We start from the raw sequence: 22652 nt of genomic DNA, 5'->3' as shown, positions 1-22652 counted from the left end.
ATGGCGCCTTCGTCTGCGAGAAATTCGGATCGAACTTCGTCTTCAGCATCCTCAAAATCATCGTCCATCATCTCTGAGCTCCAAAATCACAATAATCATCAACAACTGACCAAAAACAGCAACAATTTAGGCTCAATGACAGTCGACAGCTCGCTGATTGACGCCGAGATCACTTTATTGGACGCCGCCGGAGCCGTGACTGCGATTAGTGATAACGAGTACAACGGTGGCGGCCGTGGCGGAGGGACGCCGATGATTCGGTCGAATTTTGTGGCGAAGAAGACGGTGGGCGATGTGTGGAAGGAGATTGTGGCTGGTCGGAGGGGGCTGAGAGAGTGTAAGAAGGAGGCGCCAGATGAGGTGACGACATTGGAGGAATTTCCGGCGAAGGCCGAGGTGGTGGAGGAGGATGTGAAGGTGTGCTTGGTGCCGCCGCTGGGAGAGAGGTTGAGCGGAGGTTTTTTTGCATTTGATCCCATGCCTCTTAGTCGGTTTCCATCGCAGCAGAGTGTTGATTCATTTGAAGGGTTTGGGAATGGAGTGGAAGTGATTGGAGGAAGAGGGAAGAGGCGAGCTGTTTTGGAGCTGTTGGATAGAGCTGCACAGCAGAGACAGCGGAGGATGATTAAGAACAGAGAGTCTGCAGCCCGGTCAACGTAGTGAAAGCAGGTAAATGTTTGTTTTTTTGGAAAACCTTTTGTTTTGTGATGTTAATACATTGACTGAGTATGGTTTCATGGTTTGAATTGTAGGCATACCAAGTTGAGCTAGAATATTTGGCAGTGAAATTAGAGGAGGAAAATGAAAAGCTGCTGAAAGAGAGTAAAATATTTAATCTTGAAAATTATCTAGAATTGTTTTTGCCTGTAATGTTGAATACTATCGCCCTGTTGAACGTATTGGTGAATATGTTTCAAGTTTGAGGCCTTATTTGGAGGATGGAAATTGGGTTTGTTTCACCTTGATATAACACCTGGAAAAATCGGAATAGAATTTTTTAAGTAATTGGGTGACGACATATTTCATTAATGATCAGATTTTTGCCAGTGATGTAATTGTTGCATGCCTTACGTTCACCCTTGAACCTTACAAGTTTATTGTAAGATGCAAGTGTCTTCTCACTGGAAGCTTCATTTCAGCTTGTCAAAACCTACTTCTTTGGATAAAGAGTGCCATGAATTACATTGGAAACCAACACAACACATATTTTCTTATTTGGTATTGTCACTACTGTAACCACAACTGAACCATCTTAATCAGTACTCCCTTTTAATCTATTGGGCAAGTCATAGTTGCATCTTGATTGGTTGACACTATGCGGCACAAAGCTTGATTGATTTTATTAGATGCCAGATCATGTTACTATTTTGAATTATAATTTAGATTTTAGCTAACGCTCCGTTTGATTGGGCCTAAAACATTTTATAAAAAATATTTTTTGTTTTTTTTGGCATTTGGTATAAATGGAAAATAAAAGTCAACGGAAAACATTTTCCATGGTCAACTAAAAACAAGTCTATTTGTACAAAAAATGTTTTCTATTTTTAAAAGACGGAAAACATTTTCTCGACTAAAGTATTACCAATGTCACTACACCATCACCTCTACTATCACCTCCACCACCACACCACCACCACCACCACCACCACTGCTGCCACTGCCACCACCACTGCTGCCACCATCACCACCACCACCTCTACTTCCACCTTTGTCCCACCACCACCTCCACCAAACATAGAAAAATGTTTTCTTCAAAAATATTTTCTGGAAATTTTTTTTCGTAGAAATTGTTTTCCGTTAAAAAATGTTTTTTTCCCAAACAAATGGAGTGTAAGTGAAGTTGAAATTTATTTGGGGCTTTCACTCTCTTCTTGCTCTATATGAATGAGCATTCATTATCAGTCCTTTGCAGTAAAATTGAAAAACTGTGAGCTTCATTATGTTCTCCCTGACTACTTACTACTCAAATTTTGATGGAACTACAACATTTTTATAAAAGACATACCAAAGAACCTTTTGAAAATTATGAATTGTCAATTCGCTGATATCTGATGTTCTTATGTACCTATTTTGATTGTGTAGACGTCTTTTATAAAACATGCATTAAATTTTCTACTCCTTGGCTCAACTATCTTGAATAGTTTAGTACAAACAAAAATTTGTTAGAAACGTGTGTTGAAGTATTTATTTGTTAAGTCTTTAAAGACAAGTTTTAAGGAGAAGCATTATTGTAAGCTCTACTTATTCATGTGTTTGTTGGTACGAGAGAAGAATACATAACACACCTTCTGGCTTGTACATGTGCATGTGTGATGGGGGGAATAATATTAAATGTAGTGATCTATGCTGCTGATATATACGTTTTAAGACTTACTGAAGTTAAATTTATTAATATATTGTTTTTTAGTGCTTATTAAAATTATTTAGTTATATCATTGATAGAAGAACTTACAATTTTTTTTAATTGTTGTTTGATGTCTAAGATAATTCTTGTAAGCATCCTTAAGTCTCTACTTTTTAATTCACTAGCTGGACTCCTGGTAATCTGCATCTGCACGGGTACGTTAGTTGGCTTAGGCCATCCTTTTGAACTATACATCTGAGGTTCAACATCAACTCTAACTTGGCTTACCCAATGCATGTGGTTTGTAGTGAATACGTGCATCTTTTGGACTAGTTTGACTCAAATCGGTAGGCAACACCCCCTTGCAACAAAAGTAAAAAAGAAAAAGAAGTCTGAGCCAAAGCATTTTATCATTGTTTTCTATTTAAAGTATTTACTTCAATTACATGCCCTATATGGACCCCTTAGCTTATTATCCAGGCATGATATCCTTGTTTGAGTTGTTCAAAGTATTCATGCCAAATACACATTCTAAATTAACCCCTGCTCTTATATATACCATATTTTTTTTCCTTTTGTTTTTGTTTTTAATTTTTTTTTGTAATTTTAGGCAGTGTTGCATTTAATATAATTGGGTTACTCCCTTCTTACATTAATTATTTATGCTAATTATTCTCGATTTCTCATATATAAGCACCAATAATTGCAATCTTGAGCACTAATATGACAAGGGAATATTGCATAAATGACAATATGAAGTGAACTAAGAATGTAGTTAAATATGATGACTCAATAGTGTCCTTTGATATAATTCTTTTTTGCCCAGCTGCTCTTTTATTGGTTCATGATAATTTATGGTTGCTTATGGAGTGTATTTGCTTTAATAATTTTTTTTATTTTATATTTTTTGCCGAAGACCAAAGAAGCTTTTGTTTGCAGTTGTGCAATTTTTTAATTTGTAACTGTTCATGCGGCCACTTCTTTGCATGGACATAAATGAATGACATTTGGAGTACTAGCAAGAATGAATCTTCTAAAGTTTCAGTTGGATAATAAGTGGTTAAGGGTGGAATTTTTAGTGCTTTGTTGTGGGTTTGGGTTCCTCTTTTCATTTGATGTGGGCTGTAGGGTTGTATTTGTGAACGAATTAATTGGGGATGCAGAAGTTAAAAATCTTAAAATTTGTTTTATGTACTTTCCAGTTTTGCAATGTTGTGTGTGATCGGTGGTATTTTAATGCTCGAGTGATGTCACCCCTGCCAGAGCTATGGCAAGGGTGACATAAAAAAATTGTTTATTGTCCTGCATTGACTGAACCAATGAACTAACAAAAGTTTTTTTTTATTATTGCAGGCTGAGCGAACCAAGGAAAGGTTTAAGCAGGTATGTAATCAATTCTGATATCTATGCTCTTTTGCTTCTCATTGTTGTCATGGAATATAGTCTGAAAGCTGTGGTGGTCTAGTTCAAGGACAAACTATTTGAAGTAAAATCGTCTTTGAATGGAGTTGGAGTGTATCTATTTAAGTTAGCAGCTGTAGATGTGATGTAGGACAATCATAGATAGTAAATTAGTGGCCTCATGAACAAATTCTCACTCCATGGATATAATTGAATGGAATTAAAAGAGTTGCAAGTAGATTGTGTAGAGTTTTGCATTTGGGAATTTTATGTTTTATTTGTCTCTAAAGTTAAGTTTCTTCATCCACATGAATGTGAAATTGTGATAAAGGATTTAAAAATCTTCTTTGAAAATTAGGTGGCATTTTCCCTCACAATGTTTTGGACAAACAAAATATTGTTGAAGGTGTGAGATTTTTGTATGGGCTTGGCAAGAAAGCTTTTCAATTTTCTAGCCAATCTTGTACAATCTAGGGAGCACGGATACGGATACAGGATATGAATACGGATACGGATACGGTGATACGACAAAATTTGAAAAATTAGGATACGGATACGGCGGGGATACGTTCAAGAGACAACTTGATACATAAAAATATAGCATACATAAAAATAAAGCAAAAGACTTAAAGAAAGATTTAATGTAGCATACATAAAAATAAAACTCAACAATTTTTGGTAATGTAGCATACATAAAAATAAAACTTAAAGCAAAAGACAACTTGATAAAAAAAGAAAGATTCCTATAAAGCTAAGAGCCTTCAAGGTCAATAGTTTCAACTTGTTCCCCTTCATCAGTGAGTATCACAGCTTCCATATTTGGTTCATCAAGAGAAAGACTTGTAATTTCAAGTAAGCCTGCACCCTCCAATGAATTAAAAGCATCTCCACCAACATCCCATAACTTGGTTTCTCTTTCAATGTACTGTCGACTTCTCCTTGATAGGAGACGAAGATTGTTGTGCACAAAAACCAAATCTTCAGGATGTTGTGATGTCATTTTGTTTCTTTTCATGGAGTGAATAAAGGAGTAGGTGCTCCAATTCCTTTCACAGCATGATGAGAAACATGGCTGGCCAAGCAATTTTAATGCTAAAGATTGAAGCATAGGAGCAGGAGACCCATGTGTAAACCACCAAATAAGTGGATCCAATACTCCTCTATCAAACTTTGAGTCAAAATCTCCAAACATATCCAAACCTCTTGAAAACTTGGCATATTCCACATTTACAACCCTTCTCTCCTCTAAATTTGGAGAGTATTTCTTGAAGCACTTGTTTCTCATACTTGAAATTTCTTCATCCCTATGAGGAGGGACACGATTGGGATTTTCAATGAGCCACGTTGAACTATAATACCTAGATTACAACATTAGAAAGTTTCAAAATTAAATTATGTTATTCATATTAAAAGACAAATGTCAACAAAGAAATCTAATTAGTAAGAGCATGAATTAAGTTATTACCTCGAATTCAAAGAATGTGTAAGGCGATGAAGAGGAGTGTTACTTTTGGCCCACCTCTCAACTAGTATATTGTGCACAACGGAACAAAAGATTGATTCCTCATGATCTAGCTTCCCTTTATGCCTAAAGATGCTTGCCTTCACATTTTCAATCAGGGTGCCCCATATTTCATAGACTAAGTGAAGGCATGGTTTGTCAGTGTCACAAAACCTAAGCATCTCATAGATAGGCAATGTAAAAGACAAAATGTAATCAATCTTATCCCACTACACATCATTCAATAATTTTTCCTTCACAGATGCTACTTTCCCAACATCGTCTTCTTTGTAAGAAACCCACTGGTCACTAATAACCATTGATTGAAGGCCATGCTTTATAAGTTTAAACCTTTTGAGCATGACTATGACAGATGCAAAATGTGTGTCCGCAACAGCAAGCAACTTCAAGGTACGAATTCATTGAAAATAGCTAGCCGTATGGAATGGTTCATGATGAAATTTTTGATAAGCATCACATCATCAACACAAAGTGTGATTCAGTGACATTCATCATAAGCAAAAGTAGTACCCTCTGTTTCCTTTGGAGCACAAATATTCATAAGAGCAAGATTCAGTGTGTGAACTATACATGGTGTCCAAAAGATGTTCGGGACTTACTTTCAATGAGTAAACCAGCTGCACTACACAAGGGAGCATTATCTGTAATGACTCGAATGACATTCTGATGTCCAACTTCTTCAATTGCTTGACTAATTAAGTTGGAAATAAAAAACTTGTCTTTGTGCTCACCTTCACAATTAATAGCTTTCAAGAACATTGCACTGCCCCAGCTTCTGATGCTCCCATAAAATTAATAAGGGGCCTTCTTTGAGAATCAGTCCATCCATCTGAAACAATACTCAACCCCTTTTCCTTCCATGATGCTCTAGTTGGCTCCAACAACCTCTCTACATTAGCCCTTTCCTTTTGAAGCAATGTAGTCCTCAACAAGTTATAAGCAGGTGGTACATAACCAGGAATTGGATTGTTGGCAGCAAATTGAAAGGCACTAACATAATATGGGTTCCTTGATAAATGAAAAGGTAATCCTGCTGAATAAAACATGCGAGCAATCTCAGAATGCAATTTTTCCCGAATAACTGGGTTGAATGCCTTTTCTAAAGCAGAAGTTCCAGTAGCCTTTCTTTTTCTTGGCTCATACCCCTCCATCCTAAATCCTCCAGTTCTAAAGGCCCTGAACTTGTTGAAGTAGATTGGCAAGTGGAAGGTGGTAAAGGAACTTTTTTAGGCATAGCCATCTTTGACCTCTTCTCGGCTTCTTCAATTTTCCTTTGCATTTTAACAGGGTGTTGCGGAGTCACTTTGGGGCACACTCTAATCCCATTGCCAGAAAGTTTTAACAAATGTGCTTTGACCCTAAAGTATGACCCCTTGTACTCATTTTGACAGCAATTGCATTTGAACTTGGTATTACCACCTCCTTATCCCATTTTTTCTAGTTTTGTAACATAAAACCAAAGGGAGCATGATCGTCTTCTTCCATTGGTGTACCACTTGTTGAACCTAAACTTCCCGTACCCGAACTCATTTCCTAAAATTTATAAATTTGGTAAACAAATAAAACAAAACATTAATGAAGTTATCTTTTGGCATAAACATCAAAAAAAAAAATCATCAATTTAATTAAATTTTAGCAGTTTCAACAATATAACATCACCCATAACAACCATAATGCAATTCAAATTAAGGGGGGGAAAATTTAGGGTGCGTTTGGTAGAGCTTTCTAACTATGATTTGAGAGTATGAGTTGTATTTTGAGTTTGTGAGTTTTTGAATTATGATTTGAGTGTGGAAAATTTGTTTGGTGGAAGAGTTTTGAAAAGAGTTTTGAATTGAGTAGGAAATTTTTGATGTGACATATGATATTTAATACAAAAACTTACAACTCATAATAACCAAACATACAACTCAAAATTCTATTAAAACACATAATTTTTTTTTTAAAATTTGGAAAATATTTTTTTCGAATACATTAAAATTAACATATGTCAATTGCAAAAATAAAAAATGAAAAAAAATAATAATTTGCACTATTCCGGTCAACCGGCCGGACGACTGGTGGGACATTCGGTTAGCCCAAATTTTTTTGCCTTTGACAGAATTTTCAAAACTGAGTGTGGAATTAACTTTGGAAAACATAAACAAACATCGAACGCAAGTAAAGAGGTGGAATCATAGTTTGAAAACCATTCCAAACAGAGCCTTACAAATTTCATTTATTTATTAATAAGTTTATTTATTTATTTGCTTGCTTATAAGAAATTAATTTATGGTGTTTAGTTGCAATTGTAAATTATAATTTATTTGATTTTTCAAGTAATTTGGCCCAAAAAAGACAATATATTTTTTTGAACTACATTATGTGTGTTTTTTTTTAGCATAATTGAAATCCTTAAATATGTATGAACAAATAAAGTGACATATATTTGTTTTAATTATAACTTTTTAGGACATTTTTTATATTTTTTGCACAAAAAAATAAAAAATAAATATGTGATAATTTATTTAGCCAAATAGGTTCAACTTTTTCATAACCGAACACATTTACAACTTATTTTCATTCTTTTAAACTAATAATCAAAAATTTTATAAATATAAAAGCTAATATATATATAATATCAAATGGGGCCAAAATAGGTTACAGAGTATGCTTATAAAAAAACAAAAAAACAAAAAAAATGTGTCCACAGATATCGAAAGGGAGAGCGAGAGACGATAGAGGGAGAGGGAGAGATCGACCGAGAGGGAGGGAGGGAGAGAGAGAGAGAGAGAGAGAGAGAGATCAAGCAAGATCTGTCCATCTAGACCAGAGAGATTGAGCTAGAGGGAGAGAGGGAGAGAGAGAGAGAGAGAGAGAGAGGGGGGGGAGCGAAAGGGAGAGAGAGAGGGACAAACCTGATCGACGAGCTGCTGTTCGTGAACCTGATCGACGACTCCTTGCTAGTTGGTTGATAGAGACTCCTTCTCCTCCTCTCCTCCTCTGTGGCTGCTATTCGCGACCTAGGTAGGGTCTGGTTGATTGGTTTTTTTGTTTTATTTTACCTTACTTTTGTTATTTTATAGTTTGACCCCCATTATAAGTTTTTAAAATTATTTTTTTGCCACGCCGTATCCTGAAAGTATCCCGACCGTATCCCTGAAGTATCCTCGCGTATCCCAAATATATTCGAAATTCAAAATTTTTTTAAAAAAAATAGGATACTTCTCTGCCGTATCCGATACGTATCCCGCCGTATCGGGCGCGTATCTATATCCGATATACGTACGGGGGCCATTTCAGAGTATCCGTGCTTCATAGTGTACAATGATCTATATTAATTGTAGATATATTCTGATCTTTACCAGTTACCACCTTATGGTTAGTCCTCGTGGGCTCTTGTGAGAAGCCTATATGTGATACTTCAGGGGAATCTATGATTACGTTAGTCCCTCTTTTCTCTGTAACGGATTGGCCATAGTAAATATTGTCTTTTGAAATTTGCAGCCCGTCATTTTTTTTGTTGTTCTTGAGTTAGTGTAATTGGATTTTTTTTTTTGTTTTGGTTTGTTGTCACATTCAAGGTTTTAAACAACAGTAGTAGCCACTGAAGCAAGAGCTTTGTGGTTTTTGTACAAACATCTTAAATTAGTAAGGGATAAGAGGAGATAGAAAGTAACAAATATAGTGTGTTATATATTGACTTTGTAATTAATTCACTTTCTGTGCAGCTCATTGAAAAAGTGGTTCCAGTTGTGGAGAAGCGAAAGCCACCACGTGTCCTCTGGAGAGTTGACTCCATGAACTGGTAGCTACTTATTCACGGTGATCTATGGTATGGGATGCAAAACAGATTCACTGGAAAAGAAGGCAGCATTTTTTTCCTGGAAAATTCTTTTTGGTTGAAACAGATATTTCCACTGATGTTTGTTCTCTGCCGCCAGTTACGGTTCCTGCTACAAAGAAAATCCAAGTCATGAAAATTGCTGTAATTGAAGACTGGGTGAGAATTTCTTTTGTGGAAGAGAGCACACACACACACATATTGCAAGTATTGCAATACAAGCCTCATGTCCCCAAAGTGTGGATGCAACAATGGGCTTGAGCTCCTAATACTTGCGTGATTAGTCCCTTTGATCTTTTATATTTACATTTAACATTAAAAACATGGTAAATAAAGCCATTGTCTTTTGGCTCTATTGTTTCTTTTTGCTAGGTGGGGTTTTAGTTCTAATCAAGTGGATGACAAGAACTATAATAGACACAAGAAAGGCTGATCCTGCTGCCATGATAGGAACACATTGCTTGGACCTTTTCTCAGATGGAGGGCTTGCTTGAGTTGATTGGTCACCGAGGTTCTTCTCTTTCTCTTTCTCTCTCTCATTCTCTTTCCCTTTGACGTCTTGATCTTCTCTACCATGTTTGTCTTCCTTTGGTTCTATAACATCTTGAGTGGTGTCTTGTCTTTCTGGTTCTCTATACTCTTCTTGCTGCAATGTCTCTCTTTCATCAACCCTATTGGCTGTGATTTGCAATGACTTGAAACTCCCTCTAGCAGCCTCCTCTTCTTTCACTTCCTCAATCCTTATCCCGTGAATGCCTTTCACTAGTTTTGGCATTGAAATTGTCAGAACCAATTCTTCTTCATCAAAACCCGCCTTGATTTTATCCAAGATTGTCCCATCGGGGATCTTGAAGGCCTTCCTAAATCCCCTCATCTTTATCTCTTTCTTGTACACCTCCTTTGCTACCATCACTGTCTCCTGAACCGGTCTTTCACCACTTGCTACAATCCAAGCCCCATCCTCATTTACCTTGACCTTCATATTTTCGCGCTTATAACCTGGATTTGTTTGAATTTCAACTATTATTAAAATAAAGAGTTTTTACCAACACAAAAATAGTCATAGAACTGGACAGAATATGTTTGTGAATGTATAAGATTTTTTAAAAGTAGATCGCACTAACATTGTAAAATCTTATCCATCAAAGTTTATTCTTTGTCCAGTTCTATAAGTTTTGGTGTCCATAGCAGAATTCATACCTTTTATCTACTCTAAACCATTTTGATCGTGGTTCATTTAGAATCAAGTATGTACATACATTAGAAACAAATAGAAAGAGGAAATGAGAGAGCAAGATAGACCTCTCAGATTGGCAGTGAGGATGAACATGGTGTCTGTTTCTCTACACATGAAAAGAGGACCGGGTTGCCCTTTGGCAATTTGAAGATCGAGCGAGGTAAAATCATCTACGATTTTGGAGATCTTGTGTCCTGATCCACGCTCCATTTTCTAAGACTTAATTGGGGTTGATTTTGATTGAATGAGTTGAAATATAGAGAGGATTGGTGGAGCTTCAACAGAGGAACAATGTGACTCTAAGCACCTGTGCTTTGCTTCCTCAGAAGGTGTTGTTGAGGCAGTTAAAACAGTTAAAGAGTCAGTTACTTGTATCTGTTTGTTTTATTTTCTTTGGCAGGAAGCTGTGTCGACTTTGTGATTCCTAAACCTCTTATATGTGCATTCGTAAACCTCTTATATGTGCATTCCTCACTTACTACACGATAAAAACAGAGTTATATGTAGAATTGAAGTCACTGTAACATTTTGGTGTAAAAATGGTAAACAAGACCTTTTACATAAACTTCTGTTCAAAAAAAAAAAAAAAAAAAAAAAAAAAAGACCTTATACAAAACTCTGGATATGCTCGATATGACTTCTCATAAAGAACGAAATAGTCCATTTTTAAGTTAGTTCATTTTTCCAACCAAAGACATTGCAATTATCTAATTTCTAAATGGGTAATTCTAAAATAGCCCAATCCACATTTTTTGGGGCAACCAAATTGGCCCATACCAATCTTTCATGTTTCTTTAATTTGATCTTTCCTTTCACAATGCTGGAACCAGCCTCCTACTATGGCTGAACTTGACATTTGGATTTGGATATGAATGTATCATATCTCAGTTTGAATTCAATCAATTTGAATAGCAGTTGGGTCAATTTCAGATTGAATCCAAATTTTCATTGAATAAATTAGGTGCTAATTTAACAATTAATCACTAACTTTTGCATATAAAAAAGAAAAAGAAACATAACCCAAACAAGCAAAAGGAGTTTGCTTTCAAATTTCTTGGTCCAATACTAAATTTTTCATTCTTTCAAAAAATAAAAAATAAAAAAATAAAATTAAATCACTATATTTGGTAGAAAAATATAACAAAGCTAAAACTTGAACGTGGCATATTTCTAATTGCACGTTATGCCAGCCACCGTTACACATAGTTTGGCAGCGATTGATGATTATGACTCATTCGCATATATATGCGGATGGATTGGGACATAACTCCAAACCAACCAAAACTTTTGGCAATTAAACCATAATGCATTAAATGTGTGTACCATTAGTCAAGTTGTGAATTTGTGACGAGTATTGAGGACCATCCTCCAAATGGCTCCAAATTCATCTGCATATGCATTATTGAAGATGCAGCTGTTTCTGCCAACAAGGCTGCTGATGTGTGCACAAAAAATTGTCAACTCAGGTTGAGCTATCTGATTCAAATTAATTTTTGCGGTTTGAAAAAGTGAGCTTTGATGATAAAAATTGATGGATTAATTGGTATGTGGCTTAAAATTTGTTAATTCACCTATAAATCAATTCAATCGGTCAACACGTAAACACAAATTATCATACATTTGTCCACGCAATTTATTGCTAACCTTAATATCATTAATCAAAATGATACCCACCCCTCATTTTTATTGCATATTTTTATTTTTATTTTTATTTATCCGATTTGATTATTTTGTATATAGATTTGTGGAAACTGATTTGAATAATTTGTGGGTTTTGTGTTAGGATTTGGAATAAATAATAGTAATTTTTTGGGATAAAATTTTTGAACAAAATTAAAGCTATATATTAATGAGGTTGTTAGTGTTTTGTTTTGTAATGTTTTATTTTTTGTTCAATTTATCTTCTGGTGCTTTGGATTAGTTTCTCCAAGGAACTAATGAGGCACAAAGACCACGACTATGTATACCATTGTTTTAGGTTGAATTGATCAGGTTTCTATTGCTGAATCCAATTATAGTTAATACTTGGCTGTAATATGTCTTCATTAATTATTATTATTATTATTATTCGTGGGTCTCTAATATTTTTCTTGTTTTATTGTTGATTTGGTAGTAACAATTCTCTAGCATTTTTGACAATTCCAAACTAACAATTTGGACAAGTTCAGCTGATTAGAAATATAAAATGAGAAAAAATATCTTCATTATTTATTTATTTATTTTTTGAGGAAGATGAAGATTAGATTTTGATGTGAATAACCAGAATGTCCCAGAACAATTCCAAGAACGAGTTCTCATGGCACCTGCTGGTTAAAATACTATATTTTTATTTTCTTCATTTTTATTTTTTATTTTCATGTTTTGTGTTTTCAGAAACAAAAAATTGAAAAGTTAAAAATAATAAACTGAAGAACTAATTCAAGAAAGTTTGACAGGTTCAATGTTTCTGCCAGTCAAAACACCCTTCATATTCACACGAAGGAAGCTATCCTTTGGAATGTTCAAATAATTTCTTTTTTTAGAATAAAGTTCATTTCCCAAATAAAACTATGTCTCGGGTCTACAAACAAAACAAAGATAGAGTTATCACCTTAAACAAGCGAGTTGAGCTAAGTGGTCAAACTCAATTTACAAAACACAAACAAGTTTCAAAATATGTCTAGCTTTAGTTTATTTATTTTTCGAGTCAATCTCAAATGGCATTTAATTGAGCCGAACTTGAATTGCTAAATTTTTTGTAGTGTGTATAAACTTACCCAACAGGACTCGGAACAATAAGGAGTTTCAAAAATATGTTCAATCTGGACTTACTTATTACACAAGGAAATAATCTTAAATGAACTTTCAACAAATCAAATACAAATTAAACTTGAGTAGCTTATAGTTCATTTTACAGGCTTAACTAGAATTGGAAAATTCAAACCTTCTGGAATATTTTATCCATTTGTGAGGTCACAAGTCACAACAGACGAAGCTGCAGATGACCAAATTCAAAGTAGACGACCAGAGCCAATTCTAATGCAGTAAGCGCATGCCCACATTTTTTTTTGATAAATAAGCAATTTTATTAGAAAAGTATCAAGATGATGCAAAGAATACAAACTTCCAACCCCCAAGGAAATGCCCACATTTCATTAGGGCTTCATGCTTGAAGAAGACCAAGAAAATTTTCATATGGATTTTCTTTTTCATTTTTCTCTAGAAGAAGGCATTGGAATAAGAATATCAAACAACAAGGGACAAAAGAAAATGAGGAAATGATCATCCACATATTCAAACTACAACAACTACTTGTTCATTTTACAGGGCTGCTATAACTTCCTCCAAAGAGACGACAATGTACACACTCATATTACAAACACACACAAAATTGTTATACCAACTAGAATAATAATTGATCTTGGGCCTGAGTAACATCCACCACAAACAAAAACAAGAAGATCATGATATGCAAAATTACTCATAAACTTGAATTTCTACATTGGTAAAAGCACCATGGACTAGGAAGATCCAATTCATATACAAAATATATAGTGATAAATACAATAACTTTCACCTCCTTGAACCTTTTATTTTGCTGGCAATGTCAAATTGCCTATACCATTCATTCTCTTCAAGTCCAAGGAAGCAAAACCTTTACAATCAGTGCCCACAGGAAATGTGCAGACACATTACCTGTGATGATTCGCCCTTCCAAACGAGTCAAAACCCTCAGTCCGGCTACGAACAATCCTAAGGAACACTTCCCTCACTTGCAATTCCAAAGGGTCCAATCCATTTTTCACTGCTTCAAAAACTTGCCCAAGCTCCTCTACTCTCTGCCTCACATCACCCTCCTTTTCTTTTGTCAATGGGAACTGAACTGAATCAGCCAATTCATTCATGTTCCGGGCACACATCTCAATTTTCTGAATCTCCCTCAACAACCCACAAGTGTTTCTCCGATTCCTCTTCTTCGACTCTTCCAAAATCCTCTCGTGAAGTGAGAGAATCGGAATGGCCCAAATGAATTGCCTTGGTATGGAAAAATGGATATGCAAGCCTCGGTCTTGACAAGGGATTGCAGCTACAAGTGCCCACATCACAAAAAGCAGAACAGAGCTCATGGTGAAGACTGAAACTGCAAGGCCATTGGTTGCCATGATTTCATTCGTTTTCGGGGCAGCCAAATTGTTCCCAATAGCCTGCAACTGCCTAGCAGCCGACCAGTTCCGCGAAACGCTCCATGACAACGATCGAAAATTGGCCAAAGACTTGTGATCCTTTTGCACATTGTTGCGCCCGAAAGACCTGTTTCTATGTCCAATAGCAGAATTTGAGTCCTTCTCATCAAGCATACCAATTGCCAAATCAACCAATGCCCTTTTCGCTCTACGAAACTGGCCTTCCCCGACACTCCTCTGATTGTTGTCCAACGCACACAACACAATATCCAATTGCTTCTGCCACTGTCTGATCTGTTCAATCCCTTCTCGAATCGCATTACACACATCAAGAGCCTTCACACTCCTCTCAGAAAATTCAGAAAGCAATCGATCCATCGGTGCTCTGTTCATGTACCCTTTGTTGTTGAATAGTATCATCCTAAATTCCTCTTGACAACAGAGGAAGACATCGAGAAGTTTGCGAATCCACGACAGTGAGAGCAATTCATCAGACGAAACAGCCGATAAATTGTGAAACCGGTCTGCAACATTTCTCTGGAAGGCCTCGAGCTCGAGCTCGAGCTCCTGGGCCGTAGCCTCGTGGGTAGCTTCCATGGAATGAACCTGATCGCGGCGTATGCTCAGGATCGAACGGCCGAAATTTGAGAAAGAAGCAGATGAACCTTGATAATCTGTTACTGGCATTTTTCACGTCAACTACACAACACTAGCAATATATATTTTATGTATGTATTCAAATACTTCGAATTACAATAACCCAAACCCAATTGGATCCAACAAGTGCTGAGAGAGAGAAAGAGAGTGACAAGAACTCAAAAAGATTATGCAAGATTGAACCCTAGAACTGAAATGAGTTCACAATTGAAGTAAAAATTCCAATTTGCTCAAAACAGAGAGAGTGACAAAAACAAAAAAACTCAAAAATTGTTCAAGATTGAACCCTAGAACAGAAATGGGCTGATGTAGTATGTGAGAATCACCAAAAAAACTAAAAACCCAGAAAGAAAACACCCCAATTGAACCCAAGAATGGTTGAAAAAGGAGAGAGTGACAAGAACTCACAAGATTGTCCAAAGTGTGAAATTAAAGAAAACCAGTGAATCCAAAGGGAAGTACAAGAAGATCAAAACTTCGATCAACCCAAAATCAATCAATCAGAGAGAGAGAGAGAGAGAGAGAGAGTGATCGGGTTAGGGGGAAACAGGAAAAGGATGGAGGAGCAATGGAGGATGATGAAATGAAACCCTAATAGGAGAGAGAGATGTTTTATATCGGGGAATGATTTGGACCGGGTATTTTGGTTTATGGAAATAGATTTTCCTAAAACCGTAATTAATTAAGACATAATTATATTAATTAGGATTCTAATTAAGTGATTATTAGCAGTAAAACAGTAAAAGCAAAAAGTAGTAACTTTAAAAACACGTCTCGTACTCGCATTGGACAGTCCTCCTAACCTCGATCTGGACCGTTGTTTCTTCTTTTTGAGGATTATGATCCAAGGGCGGAGGAGAGAGGAAGACGTACTCTACTGTAGATGGTTTTGGATGTTATTGTAACTGAGTCGTATCAACGAACGAGTATGCTGGTGCTGGGTAAAGTACAAATACACTCCATCATACGAAAAGTGGATGGAGAATGGCGAATTGGGGCCAGCCACGTGGAATATTCTGTTGGGTCTCTGTTGAGAAGACACGTGTAAAGAGATGATTGGGTGTGTATAGACAGTTACAGGGGAGGAGGAGGACGCAGTCATTGTCGATGATGGCGCGTAAGATGCAGAGGGACTTGGTCTCTGATTATGATTATGCCTTCTCCTCTGCTCTCTCCTCTTTCTAGAAAAAGGATGGTTGGATGATCTCAAATGGTATGCTTTTAGGCCACGTTTATTTCGCTCTTTATTAATAGTTTATGAGATATTTTATTTAAAGGATATTTAAGTTTCGTTCGCCAAGTAATTTTTTTAGTTAAAAAATTAAAAAATTAAAAAGTCAATAATTTATATTAAAATATTAAAAAATTTATTTATTTTTTATTTTATATATATTTTTTTTGTAAAAAATTAAAAAGTTATTCTAAATATATTAATTTTTTTACATCATATTTTAACTAAAAAGTTAAAAAATTACTAAAAAAATTTGTTTCCAAACGAGGCCTTAGTTAGAGATATGAGTAAAGGGATTTAATTATCTCATTGAATTAGTAATCCCTCCATTTGGTAAGACTATCAAAGTCATGAGAGGGTTGTAATTAGAAATTGAATGAGAAGATTAGTAAAATTTTAAATAATTTTTAAGCAAAAATTATATTTTTAAGAATAAAAAAATAATTATAATATTAAAAAAATACTAAAACTTAAAAAACTATTAATTTTATATATTAATACTATCTATAATTTATTAATTCGATAGTGTACAAACAAATATTCTTTATCCTACATCTCCAACTTAGGTTAAGTTTGGGAAGACTAAATAAGTGCACTTTTTATCTTTTTAGACTAAAAAGTTGAGGTTGAAAATATGAATGTTTGGGTTAACTTTTTGACTTTTTATGGAAAAATGTGTAATAAAAAATTGTAAAAATTGATTTGTAGGAGAAAATTAGAATTGGGAGTTGTGCAGCCGTAATTGTTGACTTTTGGTGAATAGTGATAACTTTTTAACTTTTTGAGTAACTTTTTGACTTTTTGACTTTTTGGGGTGTTCCCAAACTTGGCCTTAATACTACCACACTAATAATTTTCTCATTTAATCTCACTGTACTCTTAATATCTTCCATCCTATGGAGCTAAACAAATGTGACCTTAATGCATTCAGTTATTTGTTACCGATTATTTTAGGTAGGATTTATAAGTTATTTTTTTATTATTATAAAAAGATGTGTGAAAAATTGAAAGTGAGAATCTTATCATGTGGTGTCATGTTATATTCGTATTTAAAACAATTCAACACTAACATAGTATATGTTAAATGTGTCAATTGTCTTGATACCAACCTGATCTACTTATAATCATGTTAACCCTAACATGATAGGCTTAATACGATTATCAAAGTTTATATTTCAGATTATGAGTAAACTGAACTGCCCATTAAAAATAAAATAAAACTTATTTTACATCACATGTATAAGAATAACTTGTTTAAACATTGATGCACAATAATAATATATATGTCAATATCTATGAAAATAATTAAAAATATTCATTACTAATCCATTATACATCCAATTTAAACTATTGTCACTCATTATTAATATTTAAATATCCAATAAATTTTTAAAATCAAAACAAGTTTTTATCCAATACCAAACTAATAATAATAATAATAATAATAATAATAATAATAATAATAATAATGTTGTCACTATGCCGCATCCAAAGTAACATTATGTGATTATTTGATATTGGCTCCTATCACAAAAACAATGCTGTGACACATTCAAAAAATCTCTGATCTATCCATCTTGACTTTTGCCGATTTATTATTATTATTATTATTATTTTTTCATTACCGGATGTTTAGGCTAGTTTATGCGCACTTGGACTTATTTCAGGACCCACGCAAAGCGTCCCTTCTATGTGGATCGGGCAAATCTCGGGTAAAGGTTGCTAGCGTGGCTCCAAGGAATAGATTGCTCCTAATAAGAGTTGAATCTGAAACTTAGAGTGAGCACACTCCTAACCCCCAAGTTGCACCCACTATGCCAACCTCATTGGGGGTTGCACTTCATTATTAATTTGGGGTTGCATCTCATTAAGTACATATTATATAGACTTGAGTTTTTATTTAATGAATGATAATTAAGATCTTGTGGTTATTAATTCAGATTGTATTCGGATTGCATGCGAGTCAATAGTGAGTTCGTATTAATGTGTTGACACAAATATTTATGCAGGTCAAATGTGTCCATTTCGAGTTTCGTGTGTTCAATCCAAACACAACTCATTTAATATTCGTATTTTCGGATCGTATTATATTCGAGTTCGAGTAAAAAAAATTGATTAACCTTGACTCCCTAATTACGTGTACAATTTGAGTCGTGTTAACGGGTTACGTGCCCAATTCCCACTCCTACAAAAAAGTAGAGAAGTGATATGACTAAAATAAGCAAATAAGTAGCTTATTTATGGTATTGCCAAACCAATATTGGCATTTAAGATTGTTTTGAGTAAAAAAGTAGAGAAGTAATGTAACCAAAATAAGTCAGTAATCCAATAAATTGGCTTTTTTAGATATTGCCAAAAGCGATCTTAGGATTTGGTTTATCTCAAATTGTTATTTTAATTTGAGAGAGTATTTTAAACTTAGTAGACTTATTTTGAAATTGATTTGGATAATTCAAATCGTTTATTTTAAAAACTCATTAAGTAAAATATTAATGTAAAAAAATAAAGATGTTTGAATATCGGTAGGTATATGTTTGAATCATATTTGTTTTAAAAAATAGATGACAAATATAATTTTAAGATTAGCCATCCAGGTTTTGTAATACAAGTTTGATTTAAACATATGACTATCAATATCCGATTATCTTATTTGTTGCATTAATTTTATACTTAATATGTTCTAAAAAGTGAATGGTTCAGATCATCGAAATCGGTTCCAAAATGGACCTACCAAATCCAAACACTCTCTTGAGAGAAGCCGAGCTCCGTTAAGTATTGAAATTTTGATTTTTTTGATACTGTTACTGTAATAACCCGACCCTCGTATGTGTTTCTGCTATATTTTCAGTCCCTCATTATGCGCATTTAAATACTTACTGTGAGATTTTTTTTTTTTTTTTTTTTTTTGGTGGCAATGTGTTTAGGCAAATGAATCTTATGACTAGAGGCCTATATCTGTTTAAGAAGAAACAATATCTGTCACAATTATATGTTTGGATCAGAAATTGAGAGCCTTAGAGGCTTAATAATCTGAAATTGATTTTACATTTGAGATCATCGTAATTTTTATGTAATAATAAGCATTTTTGTGAAAATTTGATTTGGACTGATTAAATTGATTGAGTTTTGTCCTATTCAACCTTTGTATGTTATGTATATATATATGTGCCTCTTTGAACATTTAACTTGGAACCTTATACAAATATCTCCTGGGAGAGAGGGAACTAGAGAGAAAGAGGGTTTGAGAGGATGTTCATCAAGAAGAAGATTGGGAAACTTTGTGAGAGTTGTAGAATTTGAACTCAAGGTATGTAAAACTTACTTTTCATAAGCTTCCTCTTGATCATGTGTGAGAACTCCTTCTTAATTGTGAGAGCTAGGGTTGCGATTGAAGTTTGGTGTGTGATATTTATTTAATTGGGCAATTGTACCTACTATTGTTTGTGTTGAGGGTTGATTTGAACTATGTGGGGGAAATTATATTTTACTCTTTGTTTCCAAATTGAACCCACATGACATATTTATATATAATGTTAAAAGAATTGAATTGTGATTGAATATGATTATGAACTCAAATGAATAAGGATTTAAGTAGGTTGTGAGTATGTTTTTATGTGATTTTGAGCCTAATTCTTGTGTGACCTTCACCTATTTTGAACCTTACTACATGTGTTTCAAGATGGGTTTTGTGGGAATTTTGGACTGTGCAACACAGGAAATCGCTGCAGGTGCGGGGGTCATGGCCGCACGTGCGGGAGTCATGGCCGCACGTGCAGGAAATAAAGAAATTCTGGGTTTTTGCTTCTGCTAAAAAGGAACGTGGAAGGCTTCCCAGCTACACGTGCGGGACCAATCGCCGCACGTGAGGGGCTGACAGCCGCACGTGCGGCCCATGCTGTAAAATTCTATCTGTTCCGTTTTATCTGTTTAACCCTCTGGTGTTATTAAAATTTGTATTTGATGCCTCTGCGATGTTTGTAAATTCGTTTGAAGCAAAATGAATAAGATATTGTTTAAATCGGAAAATGCACTAAGTTCTGAACTGCGCATGTATATAGGTCACATTCCGGGAGGAACCATCGCTCCGCCGCCGCATTGTGAGTAATAGTACTATCGTAGTATGCGTTACTTACAGCTACCAATTGCCATTAGCACTCTGATAATTGCAGGTTAATTATGTTAACGTATATGAACAATTAAACAAAGATGTATACCTCTGTATGACTCTGATTAATAGTTGATGTGAACATTCTATTCTCCGTAAGTAAATTACGTCGTTTATTAATGAAGAAAGAAAACTTATGTTCATTTTGGAATAATGGTTTTAGTGTAACTATGAAAGCATACCGTTTTGCTACTAATGGGCCTGACGCCGTTCAGTTATAAATCATCGAGTATGGATATTTCTGAGGGATCAAAATAATTGGATAAGCTATGTGCATCTGTATGAATCCAAAATAGTTATGTTGTGTTATATAGGGACCCAAGGTCATTCAGAACCTACGATATGAATGCAAAGGTTTAACGTTCTTATGTGCTCTCTGTAATAGTTATGATTCTTATTCTGCTATACGCGAGATAACTGTGTTAATCGGTAACTAAGTCATGAAAAGTTTATGTGCACTATCCCATAATGGTATTTTTAAGGAACTAAGGTTATTCTGTTTTTGTTTATCCGTTTCGGTTATGCTATGTTATGACATAATGTGCATTGTTCGGTCTTTATGACCTAATAATTTCTGGGATGGAACAAAGTGATGCATGGAACTAAGTGCTGCTATGCGAGTCACCTCTAAAATCTGTGCGAGCCACCTCTTTAGTCCATACATATATGAATGAGGCTTAAAGCCGTTCTGTGAAAGTTATGAGGCTTAAAGCCGTTCTGTGAAAGTTATGAGGCCTATGGCCATTTTGTAAGATCTGTTAGTATGAAACAAAGTGCTGTACGGAACTAAGTGCTGCAATGCGAGTCACCTCTAGAATCCGTGCGAGCCACCTCTTGAGTTCATACATGCATGAATAGGGCTATATGCCATTCTGAGAAGGGCTTAATGCCATTCTGATAAGGGCTTAATGCCGTCCTGTTTAAGGGCCAATTTGTGAATGTGTGAATCCACCAGGCCAAGGGCCAATCTGTGATATTGTGAACTGACGAGGCCGTTCTGAATATTAGTATAGAATCAGATTAACTACCTGCCTTTTACATTATATATGCATTGCTCTGCATTGTAATTCAAGTTGAACATTGACTTATTAAAGTACTATTATTCACTGAGATTGTCTCACTCTGTATTTTGTCTGATTCTGTAGGTAATAAATCTGGAGGTCAGCCATAACCCTCGATGCTCGTCTCCTTTTGTCAACCTTTGTGTGTCCAAGCATTTGGGTGAAGCCTACTCGTTTTTGTGAAGTTTGCTAAGTTTTGGCTTATACTCTGTTTGTCTATTGTATGTTGAAGTTTCTAAAGTTTTTGTTATACGCCCAAACAGGGGGCGGGGTTGTATATGTGTATGTAAATATTTATCATCTAATTCACTATTTGTGATCCTGACATGATAGTGGTCACTTAATGGATGTAGTTTCTTTTTATTTCATGTTATTTTGTAATATTTAATGTTTCCGTTCAGGCCCCATACGTATGTATATCAGATTTAATGTCCGTTTTCGATTAGGTCATGTCCAAACTTTTAGGGGCGGGTTTGGGGCGTGACAAGTGGTATCAGAGCACGAGTTGCTATCTCACACACGAATCTATTGGGCTTTAGGATGTTTAGAAAAGACTTAGGTATCATGCATGACATCATTATTGCATATGAAAAGATTGATGGCAATGTCAAGTGTATCTGTTAACGCCAACGATCATGATCCATGTCTATCATATATTCTTGTGTATATAGTGATTGATTGTGATGCAGAACGTAATGAACATAAAGATGGCAGATCCGGAGGGTTTTACCCCCACCTGGCTAGACAAAATGACAAAGGAAAGACTTAGGTATCATGCATGACATCATTATTGCATATGAAAAGATTGATGGCAATGTCAAGTGTATCTGTTAACGCCAACGATCATGATCCATGTCTATCATATATTCTTGTGTATATAGTGATTGATTGTGATGCAGAACATAATGAGCATAAAGATGGCAGATCCGGAGGGTTTTACCCCCGCCTGGCTAGATAAAATGACAAAGGAAAATTGTGCAACATAAGTAAAATGAACTGTGATGGGATTAAAACAATGACATTGCACAGCGGAAGCGTGGTGAGGGTT

General features: G+C 35.2%; 3 protein-coding genes across 3 annotated transcripts; 1 reads left to right on the top strand and 2 right to left on the bottom strand.

Moving 5' to 3' along the window:
- LOC114322511 (G-box-binding factor 4) lies at nt 1-660 on the top strand. The gene has a single exon (XM_028269837.2). The coding sequence runs from the start codon at nt 1-3 to the stop codon at nt 658-660; it is 660 nt and encodes a 219-aa protein (XP_028125638.2).
- An 8569-nt stretch (nt 661-9229) lies between these two features.
- LOC145822898 (uncharacterized) lies at nt 9230-10537 on the bottom strand. The gene is made up of 2 exons (XM_082921366.1): nt 10393-10537; nt 9230-10089 (listed from the first exon to the last, which is right to left on the bottom strand). The coding sequence occupies exons 1-2, from the start codon at nt 10535-10537 to the stop codon at nt 9443-9445; spliced, it is 792 nt and encodes a 263-aa protein (XP_082777492.1). The 3' UTR covers nt 9230-9442.
- A 3234-nt stretch (nt 10538-13771) lies between these two features.
- LOC114301135 (protein ROH1D) lies at nt 13772-16066 on the bottom strand. The gene has a single exon (XM_028246049.2). The coding sequence runs from the start codon at nt 15175-15177 to the stop codon at nt 13999-14001; it is 1179 nt and encodes a 392-aa protein (XP_028101850.2). The 5' UTR covers nt 15178-16066; the 3' UTR covers nt 13772-13998.
- Nucleotides 16067-22652: the final 6586 nt, after the last annotated feature.

This window comes from Camellia sinensis, chromosome 3, assembly GCF_055761805.1.
Source record: "Camellia sinensis isolate YWXY chromosome 3, ASM5576180v1, whole genome shotgun sequence".
NCBI classification, from domain to species: Eukaryota; Viridiplantae; Streptophyta; class Magnoliopsida; order Ericales; family Theaceae; genus Camellia; species Camellia sinensis.
The sequence above is the reverse complement of the archived record's forward strand: the minus strand, read 5'-3'. Positions and strand labels throughout refer to the sequence as shown.